An 18,679-nucleotide genomic window follows, 5' to 3' on the forward strand; every position below is an offset into this window, starting at 1 on the left:
AATTCCAGCTGCCAGGTGTGGAAGTCTGACTGCAAAGGGAGGCAGCTGGATAGAGGCTGTTTGTCTCAATGTCAGTGAAACAGGGAGATCCAGCTAGTTTTAGGCCAGAAAGCACACCAGATGTCTTCTGCACTACACTGATCCTAGACACTGTTAGAGGACTTGAGGAGGTGACGTGCTAAACCCTCCCTCCTGAAGATACGTACACTTCCACCATGGCGTGTCCATCTGGCATAAGAAAACGCTTCTTTTGTCTACTGTTCCTGCTTCTCAGGAGTCATCACATGGATTTGGATCCTTATCCACCTCCAAGAAGAACAATCAACGAGGAAATACTAAACATCTCCTGACAATGATTGAGTCCATTGACTATCGATGAGGCTTCTTTTTGAATGCTACAATTAAAGCCTTTAAAGGCTATAATAAAGACATTTCAAACATGAGACTTATGGTTTTATAAATATGCGCAAATTGTATGTAGTGGCAGTGTGACATGGGTTTTAGTAAGTGGCCTTTAACCCTCTAGCAACATGAAAACACACAATCCCTTTTTTCCACATGCTTTGTTTGACACAAGTTGCTTGAAATGAAACCAAATAAGCTTTAAATGAGTTTTATGAAGCTGTGCATCTTTTATTGCAACCATTTGGATATTGACATTTATTTGTAAACATTTAGTGTCAAGGGTCTGAACAAAAGCAGGAAATGTAGAATTTCAATTTATAACATGTAAGAAAGAATAACATTTAACCAAAGAACCTCTAGTTGTTTTCATGTGATTTAGATTGACACACATGGTTCCAATCAAATAAATACTAAACTTCCACATGAGCAAAACTCTCACACAAACTCACTTATGGTGAGATAAACACAGAATCTGTAAAGAACCGTGACACAGAATTACTGGCCAAACATCCAGTCATTACTTTCAAAAATTACATTAACCTGCCAGAAAACAAAACCTCTGAAGTGACAGGATAGGTCATACTGAGAAAGTATGAAATATTCTTATTTTTATGGTGCTCTTTAACTTCTCCTCATATATTTATATGTATATATATATACTTTTTACATGACATAACTAAACAGCATTTTAAAGGGGTTACATTTGCACACAGAACTGCTCCTGTTTCATAGCTAATACATCAACATAACAGCCTTTTTTAGATTCACATCTTAAATTAAAATGTAACATTTTTCCACTCTAGCGAGTTTTATACTGTCAGGATGCACAACAACAACGACCTTCTGTCAGACAAAAGATATGTGACCAACACCACAGACAGTTAGGGCAAGAACACGGGTTGCTTTATGCATTTTTTTACTCACTTAGCACAGAACAGCACTTTTTACAGTAATCTATTGCAGATGTCTTTAAAGACAACAGAATTGTAACACTACAACTTCCAGTTATTAGATATAATCTGGGATGTCCCAATGTGTGGACATTAGCTCTACAGAAACATGCCGACAAGTGTTTAGATATATTGATGGGTCAGTGTGTTCCTGAACAAAGAAATGATGTCTTCTGCTTATTCTTCTTCCAATTTTGTCCCATAAGTCTGGTCACTTGAAGAAAGGATGACGCTTCCTTCACGCCATCCGTGTCCTTTAGTCATGAAAGTTGCGATGTCTAGAGGTAGGAGAAGGAAAGAGAAGACATTTCCTGAGTTTCTTGGTAGGTTGTGTTGTATGAGTACCAATTCACCACCATCTACTGTATGTCTAAAGACATCTCTCCAGCGTGTCCTAGGAACGCCTTGGGGTCACCCCAGAGGAGCTGGAGGATGTGGTCGGGGCGAGGGAAGTCTGGGCATCCTTTCTTAGACTGCTGCCCCCGCAACCCGGATAAGCGGAGGAAGATGGATGGAGTATTCCCATGCGATTTTCGGGCTCAGATATTACATAATCAAACCAGCGTGCAGCACAGAATCTTTGGAGTAGGTGGCTCAACCCCCCAAAGCATCTTGGTTGTCTGTGTTCATTTATAGTTTCATTGGGAAACTTTTAACAGAAACACCAACCTTCCAAGAGATGATTGACGTTGCTACTTTTGCATTTTAATAGTTTGAGTGTTGTAGATCCTGGTAAGATTTAGGTTAAGACATAAATAAAGGTTGTGTACTGTGAGTTGTGTATAACTCTACGAAAGACCAGACAAAGTTCCAGTAACTGCAGAAAAAAAAGATAAATTTTGCATTTCAAGTCCATGTATTTTGGAGCCAAAGTATTAGAGAAAAGGGAGATAAATGGGTCAATATAATTCCAATCTTATTTTTCACTAATGCATGTTTACGGTTTTTCCTTCAGATGCTTTTCCAGCAGCTACTATGCAATAAGGACTGTGTTTTCAAATGTTCATCCATCTTCTGATCCGTTTTCTCCCTTTCAGGGTCACGGAGCTGCTGGCAGGGACATCCTGGACAGGTTGATAGGCTCCAGCAGCTCTATGCCAGCAGCTCTATGCCAGCAGCTCTATGCCAGCAGCTCTATGCCAGGTCGCCAGTCTGTCATAGGACCACAATCACACACCCATTCAGACTCACACTCACACCTGGGGACAATTTAGAGGAACCAATGAACCTGTGAAGCATGTTTCTGGACGGTGGGAGGAAGTCCATGCAACATGCTAACTCCACACAGAAAGGTCCCCCATTGGTGTTCTGGTTCAGGTCCCCCAGCCAGGACTTGGACCAGGGGCCATCCTGCTTCAAGGCATGCAGCCCGTTTTTACTTCTTTGTGTTTTTTATTCATTTATCTTCATTTTATTGCTTTATAATCAGACCACTGTTTTTACATGCAGCTGTTGTTTGATCTCTGAAGGTCATACTGATTTCTCTAAGTCAGAGGTTTTATTAAACATATCTAAGTTGGAGCAAATGCAAAGCAGAAATGGTTACTGGAAGTTGCAGCTGCAACCAAAGTCTAATAAACAGGAGACTTAGACAGAGGTTCTACTCTATTCGCTAGGGCATCACACGAGTATCTGTAAGCCTTACCAGCAAGGGGGGCAGCAACAACTTAAATTCGGATTTGGTCACCTTCATTCAGCCTGGTAATTGCAAAATAACCATGTGGGTTAGTTGTTATACAAAAAAGGCTACTAAATAGTTGAGCTTATTCTGCACCGTTGGGAGTTTAAATCCTACTAAACCCTAAGGAATGTTGTCAAAAATGTGTGTAAAAATGTTAAAACATCCAATAACATTTTCAGACTGTAATGGAAGGTTTAATTTAAAGACTAAAACTAACAGAGCAGTTGTACTTAAAGAAGAAAAGGTAAAGAACTGTACTTACGCCCCTTCATCTCTAAGCAGAGACAGGAACTTGGTGACTCTGTAATCTGAATCCATCTGCAGATCAGACATAGAAGCAGAATGCTGAACATAGCAGTGCAGACAGCAGTGAGATGTTGTGTAGGTGGAACAGAGGAGTGGCAGGTGGAGGTGGGATCAGCGTTCAGCTCCGTGTTTGCTGTGGTGATGGACACACAGCCTCTCAACCACATTGCCTTTAACTCGGCACTTTTCCACGCTCACATTCCTTTTTATTCGCTGACAAAGTCAGGATTCAGACTTGAAATTGATTCATTTAAAAAGTGGTAAACAAAAAGTCCTTTATTTGAACCAAAGTTCTACAATAGTGATAAATTACAGGAAAATGTTGGTGCTTCAAAACCCACTCCAGTAACAGTCATGCTTTTGGTGTTTTTAACATGTTCTTGTAGCATTTTTCTCATGATAAATAAAAGAATTTAAGAAAAATAACTGCTTTTATGAGTATTTCTTTATTCAAATTGGAGCAAATAAAAACACGCCGTTTGAAAAAGCTCAAATTTGTGACACAAAAAGGGAGATGGGCGTGGCCAGAGTCTCCAGGCTCCGCCCCTTTCTGATCCTCCACCTGCAGACCAACAGATCCATGAACGTCTCCGTTTTCCTGGTCTGAGCTGGAATCTGGATCAGAACCGGACGGATGGATGGATCTGATGCTGGTGCAGCTTCTGTTGCTACGCTAATGTTAGGATGGGGGTGTGAGGGGCTGTAAGCTAGTGGGAGAGAATGAAGACGGAGATCCTACAGCACTGGCGAGGGGGAGAGGGGGGAGTCCCGCCCACAACTCAGAGGTAAGTAATGAACTGCTGCTCTGCAGAAACTATGTCCTAGAACATGACAGGTTTTTAGACTTGGTCTAAAAAATGAAGAATCGTGATTAAAAGACCAGCTGGAACACTTTGAAAGTGGATAAAAATATAGTCAGAGTAGGACTTTAAACTGCTTGACAGAGCTGAAATTTAAGATAAAAAAAAGTTTTGTGATTTTTTACTAAGAAATGATGGACCACTGTAGATGTTAAAATGACAAAGTGATGAAAAAATCCACATAAATGATGCCTAAATATAAAGTTTACATTTAAATTGAGGACAATTCTCTTCAATCAGGAGGAAGTGATTCTGTACCTGCAGAGACATCTCTATGAACACCAGAAGCTTCTTGATGCCGATCCAGACCCGTTTGCCCTTGAGCTGGTGCGCGATGCTGGCTCTTTCTTTATCCGTAAAGCTCCCCAGAAGCTGCAGACAGTGAGAGGAAAGTGTTCGCAAAGCTAATAACCTAGAAAAACGAGGCTGAAGTGCCTCATTTCAATTCTGTACATCTCAACAGACCAGACCTTTTACTCTTGAAAAAAGCAGGACACAAACGTTTCATGGCTAATTTATCTTATCTCAGATAGAAACCTCTTGGTTTTCAAGCTGTCACTCAGACATTTGGAAGCACATGGTTGTTTAGACTGACCTTAGACATCCCTCTATGTGACCTTTTGGTTTTTCAGATAAACTCTTGCTGATCCTGAAAACAGGGCAGCTGTACCTCCAAGGCGTCCACCAGCTGCTCTCCAGTGGAGATGTTGGGAACGTGGATGGTGGTGCTGAAGGCGTCCAGCATCTCCATCTCCTGCAGAACGTCCTTCCTGCTGGTGGTCCCGATGATGAGCAGCTTTCGGCCCTGAAGAACAGATTTTGGTCTGTTTGTTTGGTTTAATATTTAGTATCAAAGGATTGACTTTGTTTTTGTCGATAGATCATGTCAATCATTTAGTTTCTGTTAACAGCTAAGGGCCACAACAGCATCCATCCATTTTCTTATCCTACATCCCTTTCAGGGTCACAAGGACAACATTTTCTCTCTGACCCCCGGGTCCCGGGCCAGGAAGAGGGAAGTCTGGGAATTTCTGCTTAGACTGGATGAGCGGAACAAGAAGGATGGAGGATTTTCAAAGATATTATTAATAGTGAAGCATAAAAGTCAGTAGGATCAATCTTTTATCTACTTCTGCTTTCCTTAAAAGTTGGCTTTCCTTCGTCTGAAACATTGAGCACAAACAAAACTTCCAGGTAACATTATGACTAGAAGAGCTGGACTTCACTAATAAAGTTCAAACCAAGAGAACGAAAGAGAAATATGATGGAATTGGGAAGTAGTTCAGATAACATTTTGGAAAGGTATAGACTTCATGTTGCACTGTACAAAAATAACAATAATTGATAACTTTAGTGATATATTTATGGTTCTCATTCTATGAGCAGCTTAAAGCATTTTCCAATTGAAAATAGGACACAGACACAGACATCAACACCAAGCTACCCCATGTTAGCTAAATATTTAGTTTGGAGTTAAACATTTAGCTATTTAAATATTTATGTAACAAATAAATATAATTATAATTATGTAATTATATATTTTAATTCTTTATTTAGTTTACAAAGTAAACTAAATAAAGAATTAAAATATATAATTACGTAATTACAAAAATATATTTAACTTTAAATGAAAAATATTTAGTTAGGAAATGTAACATTTTTAAATACATAAAAGGTGAAAATATTCATTAGAAAAAGAAGAGCAAAATATTGCTGTTAATATTTGACTGTGCAGTTTTACAAACAGCACCCTATAGTTACGCCTCTTCCTAAAACAAAGTTGTTTCCTCTATTTTCTATGTAATTGGTTTTTGGAGGAAAACGTGATGTTTTAAAGATGTTTCAGGACAGAATCTACCTTGCTAAAGGTGCTCAGTGACTTTGCTGTGTCCGTTGTTGTTCTGGTGCTGTTGGACCTGACAGCAGCCTTTGGCACAGTGGACCATGCAGTCGTCCTGTCACACGTCATCATGTGTCATCAGCATTCAGTGCTCTGCACTTGATTGCTTTAAGTCACGTTGACTTGGAGCAGTTCTCTGCCAGGATTGGTCCTCATCTGTGTCCTCTCTCTCCTGAGAGGTTCTATTCTTGGTCCTTCTCTTTTTTTTGTATTGTGCAACATAACATCAGATGACCTGCAGATATATCTACCTCTCAGTTTGGAAATAAAAAGCTGACAAACTGTTCTGAGCGCATTGATGATGTAAAGCAATGGTTGCCTTGTATTTGGTGACAGGTTCACAGCTGACTCGGATGCTGCTGTTCAAACTCTGGGGGTTATCTTTGACGTTTTTTCCCCCCGTGTCTCTTAGCTAAAGCTAAACCTTTTCTGAGATGCCTTGGTGACCTCTGGGATTGATTGTTGTCGTGTTTTGTCTCTGGTGTCGCTCACCCACACTTAGTTCAGAATGCAGCAGCTGGACTGGTAACATCTAGACCGGTCTAGACCGGTCTAAACTAGTCTACATCACTCCAGGACTCAGCTCACTTCACCCTGTTAACCTTTACTAGTCTAGACTAGTCTAGACCGGTCTGCAGTTCTAGAGCTGCAGTTCTTAATTCTTAGTTCAGTTTTGACATGCGGGTTGTTTTGGGGGAACTGGGTGGGTGGAGGGAGGAGCCGGGGGAGGGAGGGTAAATGTGTACATGTTCTGTTTTTTACGTATGCGTCTTCTTTTAAACACTTTGCATTTGTAATGAGTATTTGCTTTAATGTAACACACTTTGTGTTTTGAACAAATGAAAGGCGCGATAGAAATAAATAAATTTGAATTTAAAAACTTTTCATTTCAGTAAGACGATAAAGACCTGGAGGACGGCGTGGCCTAAAGACCACAACAGAGAATCGGACATCTGGTTGCCCTGACCAGCAGAACAAAGTCGTAAAAAGGTGTTTTTGTGTTCAGTGATCAATGACCTTGGGTGGAGTCTTCTTCAGCAGCACCAAAAGAGCTTGCAGAACCAAGTTGGAGAAACGAGGACCAATGGGGACGTAGTCCAGCAGACGCTCGATGTCATCCACCACCACACAGCTGAGCTGGGATTTGTAAGCATCGTCAAAGACCTGCGAGAGCAAGGAAGCAAGTAGATTCATGTAGTACAGTTTGTACCAAAGGTACTGTAAAGAGTATTACAGAATAGTCTAAATAAAATCACAGTTAAGCCACCATTTAAAGGTAAGTTTAAAAAAACAGAAATTCTGAATCTGGCCCACATCTCTTTAATTCTGAAAAAAGACAAACCTGCAGATAATTGTGCCTCTTACAGACCAATCAGTTTACTTGGTACTGACATTAAAATACTTGAAAACTACTCGCCAGAAGGCTTGAGTTAGTACTGCCTACTCTAATAAATCCGGATCAGACTGGCTTTATTAAGAATAGATACTCTCACTCTAATGTTCGCAGGTTACTTAATATTATCCACTTTTCCCAATATTCCAGAACTAGCGCCCTGATGCTATCGTTAGACGCTGAAAAAGCATTCGACCGTGTTGAGTGGGAGTATCTATTTGATACGCTAGACAAGTTTGGACTGGGTCCAGATTTTATAAATTGGATTCATCTTTTATATAGATCTCCAACTGCCAGGATTTGCGTAAACGGGTCAACATCTGATATCATTCCCCTATCTAGAGGTACTCGCCAGGGATGTCCCCTATCTCCGTTACTATTCGCCCTTGCATTGGAGCCACTGACAGAAACCATCAGACATCACAAAAATCTGTCTGGTGTCACCTTAGGAAAAACTGAGCATAAAATCTCACTCTATGCTGATGACGTCCTTTTGTTTATTACGAACCCGGAGGATTCCATACCTAACCTAATCTCAATTATTAATCAATTTGGTGAGATATCTGGCTATAAAATCAATTTTGAGAAGTCGGAAGCGCTGCCTCTAAGCAACTTTGGAGACCACACCACACTAGTTGACTTCCCATTCAAATGGTCACTCTCCGGTTTTATTTACCTGGGGATTAGAGTATCGACTTCAATTAAGGATCTGTATAAACAAAATTTTACAACTACTGTAAAATCAGTCAAAAATGACTTAAATAGATGGTTTGATCTTCCTTTGTCATGCATGGGTAGGATCAGCTTAATTAAAATGAACGCTCTTCCCAGACTCCTATACCCGATGCAAATGCTACCACTTAGGATTAACAGATTGGCTATATTAGATATCCAAAGATCTATATCCCGGTTTATATGGCATGGTAAAAGACCACGACTAAAAATGAGGACTCTACAGTTGCCGGTAAACAAGGGAGGCCAAGCACTCCCCAACTTCTTATACTACAACTGGGCCTGTCATGCCAGGGTAGTGTATGGCTGGCTCAAACATTTCCTCAACCCGGAAGAACCTCATGTGGATGCTTGGAGCTGTGCCCCCCACTCTCTATTAAGTTTGCTTTCAATAAATCTTAATGAGCTCCCAGGAGAGGTTGCAAACAATCTCATCCTTAAAAACACACTCAAAATCTGGCGAGACATCACCAAGCAGGCCGGCCAACAAGGCTCCTCACTGGCATTACAGCCTTTGATACATAACAAAGCTTTGCCCCTGGCTGGGGAGTAAGCATCTTCAATGATTGGCACTCAAAAGGTTAAAATTTGTGGGTGATTTATTTGTTGGAGGAAATATCGCCTCGTTCTCACAAATTCAAATCAAGAACGGGATCCCACGCTACCAATTCTTTGGTTTTCTTCAAGCTAGGCATTTTGCAGAATCATTATGCTCTCTCCCACTAAATCAACCTATCAAAAATCCTATAGAAAGCTTCTTGTTGAACCTTACTTCCTCAGCTATTAACAAGAAGTTCATCTCCCTCTTTTATAGAAAAGTTATTTTATGCGATAACTTTGAAGACTCTAGATCTAAAGGGCTGTGGGAAAACGATCTTGGGATTGACTTAGATGACGGAAGGTGGTACAAGGCCTTTGAATCTGTAAATAAATTATCGTTGTGCAACAGGCTGAGAGAACCCCAGTACAGAATATTACACAGACTACAATGCACCCCTTACCTTTTACATAAAATCCACCCCCAGGTCCCCAAAATATGCATCAAATGTAAAAAACAGACAGGAACCTACTATCACTGTTTTTGGCTATGTCCATTAATATCCAAATTCTGGAGAAACGTTGCAAAAGAACTCACCTCAGTACTACTCAAAACAATAAAACTAGATCCAGCCCTCTTCCTTTTGAATATATCTTCAAAGAAACTTCCTGTAACTGCTGCAGAGTTGATATTGTTGAAAAAACTCCTGCTCCTGGCGAGATGATGTGTTCTTTTGCAGTGGATCAGGGAGAAACCTCCCACAGTTACCCAATGGTACAAAGAAATGTTTCAGATTTTTCCAATGGAGCATCTTAGTGCCTCCTTAAGGGGGAATGATGATGATTTTTATCGGACCTGGCAACCACTTCTTAACTATCTTCCTGATGACCTTATTGGTCTACTACAAAAGGGATGCTCCTCCTTTGTCTTCTCAAGAAACTGGTGAGGAGAGGTGAAGCAGTTTTGGTCGGATAAAACATATAGTGTTAAGTAATGTCCATGTGTAGTCCCTATTTTTCTCATTACTACAACTTGTGTAACTGACTGAGTTTACCCTGTGCTGACTTGTTCATTGTTTTGTTATGTAAAAATATAATAAAATACTGTTCAAAAAAAAAAAAAAACAGAAATTCCTGCAAGATGGGAATGCCAACAAGAAGTCTTGGAAACATTACTTTAAAAAATGATTAGTTATAGTTACTACTTAATTGAAAGAGTAACTAAGTTACTATCTGAATTACTTTGTAGTTAAAGTAACGTGATTCCAGGAGAAGTGACAATTTGTGGTACTATATGTCAAACATTTGATTCTTCTGATCAGTTTTCACAAGTCAGTAAAAATGAATAAAATAGTCATTTACTTTTATACAACGAGCAATAAAGTATTCAGTCAGACACCAACTGTTCTGTTCTCCCTCTTCAAAGGATGAGAGAGGCTTGTAATTTTCATCACAAGTAAACCTCAACAATGAGACAAAATGAAAAATAATCCAGAAAATCACATTGTTGGATTTTTTAAAGAATTTATTTGTAAATTATGGCGGAAAATAAGTATTTGGTCAAAAACAAAAGTTCATCTCAATACTTTAAAAGCGGAAAGCGATTCCGCTCTCTGAAGGCTAACACAGAGAGACTGAGGAGGAGCTTCTTCCCGCAGGCGATACGGACTCTTAACCAGTAATCATGGACATTATACACACAAGCCACTTTCACATGTCACTTTTAGAGCATATTTGCACACATTCGGACATTCTGTTTTTATGTTTTTATATTTGTATATTCCTATATTTTATATCTATCTTCCTCTTCCTATTCCTATTGATATTCTTTCTTGTTTGAGGTCGCGGGCGGTCGCCTAAGCATTTCACTGCACATTGTACGCTGTATGATTGTGTGTGTGACAAATAAAATTTGAATTTGAATTTGAATTTGAATTTGATTTATTTACCCTTTGTTGGCAATGACAGCAGTTAAACGTTTTCTGTAAGTCTTCACAAGGTTTTCACAAACTGTTGCAGATCTAGAGCGTTGATGTTTTGGTCCATTCCTCCATGCAGATCTCCTCTAGAGCAGTGATGTTTTGGTCCATTCCTCCAAGCAGATCTCCTCTAGAGCAGTGATGTTTTGGTCCATTCCTCCATGCAGATCTCCTCTAGAGCATTGATGTTTTGGTCCATTCCTCCATGCAGATCTCCTCTAGAGCAGTGATGTTTTGGTCCATTCCTCCAAGCAGATCTCCTCTAGAGCAGTGATGTTTTGGTCCATTCCTCCATGCAGCTCTCCTCTAGAGCAGTGATGTTTTGGTCCATTCCTCCAAGCAGATCTCCTCTAGAGCAGTGATGTTTTGGTCCATTCCTCCATGCAGATCTCCTCTAGAGCAGTGATGTTTTGGTCCATTCCTCCATGCAGATCTCCTCTAGAGCAGTGATGTTTTGGTCCATTCCTTCATGCAGCTCTCCTCTAGAGCAGTGATATTTTGGTCCATTCCTTCATGCAGCTCTCCTCTAGAGCAGTGATGTTTTGGTCCATTCCTCCATGCAGCTCTCCTCTAGAGCAGTGATGTTTTGGTCCATTCCTCCATGCAGATCTCCTCTAGAGCAGTGATGTTTTGGTCCATTCCTCCATGCAGATCTCCTCTAGAGCAGTGATGTTTTGGTCCATTCCTCTATGCAGCTCTCCTCTAGAGCAGTGATGTTTTGGTCCATTCCTCCATGCAGATCTCCTCTAGAGCAGTGATATTTTGGTCCATTCCTTCATGCAGCTCTCCTCTAGAGCAGTGATGTTTTGGTCCATTCCTCCATGCAGATCTCCTCTAGAGCAGTGATGTTTTGGTCCATTCCTCCATGCAGATCTCCTCTAGAGCAGTGATATTTTGGTCCATTCCTTCATGCAGCTCTCCTCTAGAGCAGTGATGTTTTGGTCCATTCCTCCATGCAGATCTCCTCTAGAGCAGTGATGTTTTGGTCCATTCCTCCATGCAGATCTCCTCTAGAGCAGTGATGTTTTGGTCCATTCCTCTATGCAGCTCTCCTCTAGAGCAGTGATGTTTTGGTCCATTCCTCCATGCAGATCTCCTCTAGAGCAGTGATGTTTTGGTCCATTCCTCCATGCAGCTCTCCTCTAGAGCAGTGATGTTTTGGTCCATTCCTCCATGCAGCTCTCCTCTAGAGCAGTGATGTTTTGGTCCATTCCTCCATGCAGATCTAGAGCGTTGATGTTTTGGTCCATTCCTCCATGCAGCTCTCCTCTAGAGCAGTGATGTTTTGGTCCATTCCTCCATGCAGATCTCCTCTAGAGCAGTGATGTTTTGGTCCATTCCTCCAAGCAGATCTCCTCTAGAGCAGTGATGTTTTGGTCCATTCCTCCATGCAGCTCTCCTCTAGAGCAGTGATGTTTTGGTCCATTCCTCCAAGCAGATCTCCTCTAGAGCGTTGATGTTTTGGTCCATTCCTCCATGCAGCTCTCCTCTAGAGCAGTGATGTTTTGGTCCATTCCTCCATGCAGATCTCCTCTAGAGCAGTGATGTTTTGGTCCATTCCTCCATGCAGACCTCCTCTAGAGCAGTGATGTTTTGGTCCATTCCTCCATGCAGCTCTCCTCTAGAGCAGTGATGTTTTGGTCCATTCCTCCATGCAGATCTCCTCTAGAGCAGTGAATTTTTGGTCCATTCCTCCATGCAGATCTCCTCTAGAGCAGTGATGTTTTGGTCCATCCCTCCATGCAGATCTCCTCTAGAGCAGTGATGTTTTGGTCCATTCCTCCATGCAGACCTCCTCTAGAGCAGTGATGTTTTGGTCCATTCCTCCATGCAGATCTCCTCTAGAGCAGTGATGTTTTGGTCCATTCCTCCATGCAGATCTCCTCTAGAGCAGTGATATTTTGATCCATTCCTCCATGCAGATCTCCTCTAGAGCAGTGATATTTTGGTCCATTCCTCCATGCAGATCTCCTCTAGAGTAGTCGTGTTTTGGTCCATTCCTCCATGCAGATCTCCTCTAGAGCAGTGATGTTTTGGTCCATTCCTCCATGCAGATCTCCTCTAGAGCAGTGATGTTTTGGTCCATTCCTCCATGCAGATCTCCTCTAGAGCAGTGATGTTTTTGTCCATTCCTCCATGCAGATCTCCTCTAGAGCAGTGATGCTTTGGCCCATTCCTCCGTGCAGACCTCCTGTAGAGCAGTGATGTTTTGGTCCATTCCTCCATGCAGATCTCCTCTAGAGTAGTCGTGTTTTGGTCCATTCCTCCATGCAGATCTCCTCTAGAGTAGTCGTGTTTTGGTCCATTCCTCCATGCAGATCTCCTCTAGAGCAGTGATGTTTTGGTCCATTCCTCCATGCAGACCTCCTCTAGAGCATTGATGTTTTGGTCCATTCCTCCATGCAGCTCTCCTCTAGAGCAGTGATGTTTTGGGGCTGTTGCTAGGCAACACAGACTTTCAACTCCCTCCAGAGATTTTCTATGGGGTCTAGATCTGGAGACCGGCTAGGCCACTCCAGGACCTTGAAATGCTTCTTATGAAGCCACTCCTTCGTTACCCGGACAACGTGTGTTTGGTTTCATCTGACCATAGGACATTCTCCCAATCCTCTTCTGGATCATCCAAATTCTCTCTAGCAGACTGTAGACGGACCTGCACATGTACCGGCTTTAGCAGGGGGACACGTCTGGCCCTGCAGGGTTTGAGTCCCTGGTGGTGTAGTGTGTTACTGATGGTAGCCTTTGTTCCTTTGGTCCCAGCTCTCTGCAGGTCATTCACTAGGTCCCCCGTGGGATTCTGGGATTTTTGCTCACTGTTCTTGTGATCATTCTGACCCCACAGGGTGAGATCTTGGGGGGGGGGGGGCCCAGATGGAGGGAGATTCTCAGTGGTCTTGTACGTCTTCCATTTCCTAATAATTGATTTCTTCACTCCAAGCTGCTCACCTGTTGCAGATTCAGGCTTCCAGCCTGCTGCAGGTCAACAGTTTGGTTTCTGGTGTCCTTAGACAGCTCTTTGGTCTTTAGTGGAGTTTAAGTGTGACAGTGTGAGGTTGTGGACAGGTGTCTCTGTATAGATAACCCGTTCAAACAGGTGTCATTACTACAGGTAACCAACCAGTGGAGGACAGAAGATCCTCTACAGAAGAAGTTACAGGTCTGTCATAATTTACAAATAAACTTTTAAAAAATCCAACAATGTGATTTTCTAGATGTTTTTTTCTCATTTTGTCTCATAGCTGAAGTTCACCTATGATGAAAATTACAGGCCTCTTTCATCTTTTTAAGAGAGACAACTGGTGGGTGACTGGATACTTTTTTGCCGTGATGTATAACCTCCAATATTTATTGAATATTCAGTATTTTGCTCTCAATAAAAGTATTTCAATATTATAAAGTGTGTTTACCTTTGTAGACCTAAATAAATAAATTCAACAACTAGTCTGTAAACGCTGCTTATTTTCTGGATGTGCAGATATCTACATGTATGTTCTTTCCTTCAATGAAACACAAGAACATTTGATGTTCTTGTGTTTAAAGAAACTTAAGTAGTTCTTCTATATTATAAACTTGTACATATAGTATATTCCTACTAAATACATGTGCAGCAAGAAAATCGGTTGAAAACATGTTGATAGAATCACTCTGGCCGTTCCCGTCCTTCTAAAAAGCAGGTTTCATCTTTCATGCATGTCTTTGGTGCCTTTTAAAATATAGTTCTTTGTCATTTTGGCATCAAACTTCTCCACATTGCTTAAATTGACGCCTCATGTTGTGTTTAAGTCATATTTTAGTTTATCTATATTCCCTAAATTTTCTTTATTATTATTCATATTTTTAAAGTGGGTTATTAAACTACTTTGGCTTTATGGCTCCTTCTTTACCTTTTTAATGGCCTGGCACTTGGAGATCTCAGAGCTTCCAATCATCTTGTCAGGAGAGCAGATCTTAATGAAGGGGAACTGAGAGTCTTCTGCTATCTTAGCAGCCAAAGCTGTCTTTCCGCTGTGTGGTGGACCTGTAAAGACAGAACAGGGCTGTAGTTTGTCCTCTCCCACTCACTTTCTCTCTGTTGTCTTACCCTCCAGCAGAACAGCCACCAGTGGGGTGCGGTCACTGTTTTTGGTCTGCTGGACGAGCAGCTCTCCGTCATCCAGAACATGGGCAACCGGGTCTCCCCATTTGATGATGCCGTTCATAACGTAGCTGGAATAATCCTCCTGGTTGGTGCCAAACGCCTGTGGATGTGGATTTTGAAAGCAGGAGTCAGTACAGTGATGCTAGCTCCCAGCATGCTTCGGAACTGCTGCATACCGGCTTGATGTCATTGTTGAGGGATCCCATGAAGTCATCACGCGTGACCTGCAGCTTCTCTGCCCTCTCCATGTCCACTTCCACAGTGGACGTAGCCTGAAACAGACGTCATTCATTAAAGACGTGTTTCTTCTCTCAGCGTGAAGAGTGCAGTATGCAGGAAAAAAGAGCATCCGAGGTGAAACCAATGCAACAGAGAATTCAGGCCTGATGTCTATAAAACATCATCTGTAAATCGCTTTTATTGCTGGGGTTGAACTAAAGCCTTCGTCACAACTGTCTGCCAGTGGGCAACTCTGTACGAGGCCTGCAGGCTGCAGAAGTTCAGGATCATGGACCAGCCGATGAGCATGTCAGGCCAAACGTTCATGGTCATTCTCCCTGCGGCCGTCGGCTTGTAGAGAACACTTAAGTAAGTCAGAGGGAAGCAGGTGAGACGCAGGAATGTCATTAGGATGTTTCCTTTTTATCAACCCCCGCAAATGCTTCATGCTGAAAAGGCGTTGATGTGATCAGTACGTTCTCGTGGCGGCTCTCCTGGCGTGCAGCCTGGATGTTAAAATGAAGAAATTATGACTGTAAATGGTCCGTTCCGCTTTTATCAGGTGGATGCGAGAGCCTCCAGGGAAAACATACCTGCGCTCCTCTACAACCCTCTGAAACAACCCAAGAGCCCGCAGCACCGTCCCGGGCTTGAAGGTGACTACGGTGAGTTAGGCCTCTGACCTTTATGTGTCGGTTCATGGCTGTGGACTGTGCCGCCCTGACCAGACCCTCCAACTCTGCACCGCTGTAGTTCTTCGTTTCTGCAGCCAGCTCCTTAATGTCAACGTCTGCAGCCAAGAGGTTGAAGTTCCGCATTTTGATGGTGTGGATGTTCAGGATCTGGACACGACCTTTTTCATCAGGCAGGCCTGGAAGACGGAAACAAGCCGAGGACGGCAGGTCACCTCATTTCAGAAGAAAATAAACTCAAACGGAGATAAAGTCTTCAGGATTGTTAGCAGTGAGAAGCAATGCTGTGATGGAAACACACCATGAACCTTTTACATGAATTACACTCAACGTCAACAGGAAAGGTTTCATTGAATTTTTGTTTATTTTGATTATTTAGATGTTTAAATCGATTCAATTTTACTCAAAACAAAAGGTGTTTTTGTAAAATGCATTTTCTGTTTCCTAAAACAACAGAATTCTTTCATTTGAGTCCGGAATGATTTGGAGGTAAAACAAAACTTTATTTACTATTAGTGGATTTCATAAGAACGTCATGTAAGCATAAAGTGATGTAGATTCTTGGGTGGAGCCTGATCAGCATCAAACCAATGAAGTGTTTGGTTTTACTGATGGAAATGGATGATCCTGAAGGCAACAGTTAGCAGTGCTCACCGATTTCCATCTTGACCTCAAACCTGCCGGGCCTCATCAGAGCGTCATCGATCAGGTCAGGTCTGTTGGTCATACCTGAAGAGAAGGGGAGGGGGGGGGTGTATTGATTAACATGGAGGACATGTGATCAGATGGATGCGGACCTTTCTTTCCTCGCTTTGACTGCAGCTCATCCCCAGCATGTTCTGGGACTTTCTCCCCTCTCTGTGTGGACAGCCATGTGTCATCTTTGATGTTTTCTTCTTTTTATTCCAACAATTTTTCTTTTTTTCCACCCAGATAGGGAATAGGGGCATTCCTGAGATTGTCCAAAGTCTTCTCTAGTTATAAAGGAGTCTTCTTCTCTACTCTTTCTACTCTTGTGCAAAGATAGAACGGAGATGTTAGCAGACATTTTAAGACAAAAGGCAGCTGATATATTAAGATAATGTTTGTCAAACAAAACTGTTCTTTTATAAAAAATCACAACAAATACTTTGGAATTTCATCAAAGGTTTGCAGAAATGCTTCATTAAACCTTTATGTGTAATCTGATCCAGTTAAAATATCCAGTCATGGGGTATTTTCGTAGCTGCGGCTCACCAATAACCAGGATGTTGTTAAGCTGCTCCACGCCGTCGATCTTGGACAGAAGCTGGTTCACCACAGTGTCATGAACTCCGGTGCTGCTGGCGCCTGTGCCTCTCTGCTTGCAGATGGCATCCAGCTCATCAAAGATGATGATGTGAAGACCACTGTTGGCCCCCAGCTGAAAGTACAACAGGGTGAGATTTCCTTCTGAAAAGGTGGCAGAGGCGCTGAAGATCCCATAAATGTCTCACTCTTTTCTGCTCCTCCTCTGCATCTGCAAACAGTTTGCGGATGTTGGCCTCGGACTCCCCCACGTACTTGTTCAGGATCTCTGGGCCGTTTACAACCTTCGGCTCTCGAGCATTGAGCATCTTGCCGATCTGCCTGGCCATCAGTGTTTTCCCACATCCGGGCGGTCCGAACAGCAGGATCCCCTTGACGTGCTTACAGCCTGAAGTCCACAGACAGAAAGAAAGGGAAGCAGGTGACGTCTTCACCTGCTATTAGAACACTAACATGTCATCTCAAACTGTTGAAGATCCCTGTCATCTTTCCTTCTGACTTTGATTTCTGATTTGGTTATCTTTATAATCTATTCAGTTCAGATAATTCATCCTCCATGTATCAGGATCTAACAAGTGACCATCAGATCACTCAAAAACCTCTTTCCAATGAAACTTTAGGAAGAAATTTTGAACAGATGTTAGAGAGGAGATCTGATGAGACATGCCAACCCTCCACTTCCTGTGTTAAGGGCTTCAGAGTAATGGAATGAGAGAAAAACACATGAAGAGAAAGCAGATAACCAAAGGCCACATCCTTGGAAGGTCTGTCCATAGGACAGCAAAGGTTCCTGACTGAAGCAGTCATGCTGAAGGTGGATTTCTAAGAGCTTTTAGCCTCTGGTGTTCACACAGGTCAGTCGCTGTGAGAACATGTAGTAGGAAGAGGCTTTGTGCAGAATGTCAAAGCAGTGAAAATCTCCTGACTGTTGCTCCAATATATGAAAGAATTCCACCTTCATGATCGATTTCTGAAGCAACCTCCACTTCAGCAACTGGAGAGACGCCTTTTAATGAGAAGTCTGTCAACGCTTGGAAACCTGCATTTTGGGCTTCGGCGCTCAAAACTCGTGTCAACACGTCGCTACGTACAAACCGTGCGGTGATCATTAAACTTTTGACTGCTCAAACGCCAAACAGATGGACTTGGACAGATCAGAGACTCTGTTGGTAGTTACACATGGATGGCATCCTTTTCTAAACATGGAGCTTTTGAAACGTCCAGTTTTTGCCCGGCTGGAATTCTATGACACCAAGAGTTTCATTAATTGGAATAGAGCTGTGAAAGAAAAAAGCCTGGAGCCAGATTTGAGAGATTTGCACGGCTTGGACATTTGGTACCAAGGCTTCTTTCAGCGGTAGGTGATGGACCTGTGCTAGCAAACACAGACAAAAACAAAGAAGCTCCTCCCTGCCGCTCTCTGCTTGTCCGCTGTACATCGTATCCTAAAAGCATGTTCACGAAACCACATGTGGCGTGCTCTTAGTCGCTGGTATGAAGGTTTCTGAGCCCAGTGCAGCAGAACGTTTTTCATCTGTGAGGTGCAAATACTTTGCTGAGTCAGTGTTTTCAAAGCGTGTTTGTAGGGGAGATCTGTCCT

The 18,679-nt window shown here is 42.2% G+C and overlaps 1 protein-coding gene across 2 annotated transcripts in view; it reads right to left on the minus strand.

Moving 5' to 3' along the window:
- Window positions 1–608: 608 nt before the first annotated feature.
- LOC101155094 (vesicle-fusing ATPase) overlaps window positions 609–18,679 on the minus strand; it is a 36,150-nt gene continuing 18,079 nt past the window's right edge. The window contains exons 9-21 of one of the 2 annotated variants that reach the window (XM_023957897.1): window positions 17,268–17,467; window positions 17,029–17,194; window positions 16,447–16,521; window positions 15,784–15,971; window positions 15,058–15,153; window positions 14,825–14,981; window positions 14,628–14,761; window positions 7,120–7,266; window positions 4,873–5,007; window positions 4,461–4,574; window positions 3,299–3,354; window positions 3,001–3,053; window positions 609–1,633 (exon numbers count right to left, since the gene is read on the minus strand). In XM_023957897.1, coding sequence (XP_023813665.1) covers window positions 3,023–3,053; window positions 3,299–3,354; window positions 4,461–4,574; window positions 4,873–5,007; window positions 7,120–7,266; window positions 14,628–14,761; window positions 14,825–14,981; window positions 15,058–15,153; window positions 15,784–15,971; window positions 16,447–16,521; window positions 17,029–17,194; window positions 17,268–17,467 — 1,499 coding nt within the window. In that variant the 3' untranslated portion in view covers window positions 609–1,633; window positions 3,001–3,022. The remainder of the gene's footprint in view (window positions 1,634–3,000; window positions 3,054–3,298; window positions 3,355–4,460; window positions 4,575–4,872; window positions 5,008–7,119; window positions 7,267–14,627; window positions 14,762–14,824; window positions 14,982–15,057; window positions 15,154–15,783; window positions 15,972–16,446; window positions 16,522–17,028; window positions 17,195–17,267; window positions 17,468–18,679) is intronic. The other variant, XM_023957898.1, reaches the window with a different exon arrangement.

Source organism: Oryzias latipes, chromosome 8 (assembly GCF_002234675.1).
Source record: "Oryzias latipes chromosome 8, ASM223467v1".
In the NCBI taxonomy this organism is placed as follows: Eukaryota; Metazoa; Chordata; class Actinopteri; order Beloniformes; family Adrianichthyidae; genus Oryzias; species Oryzias latipes.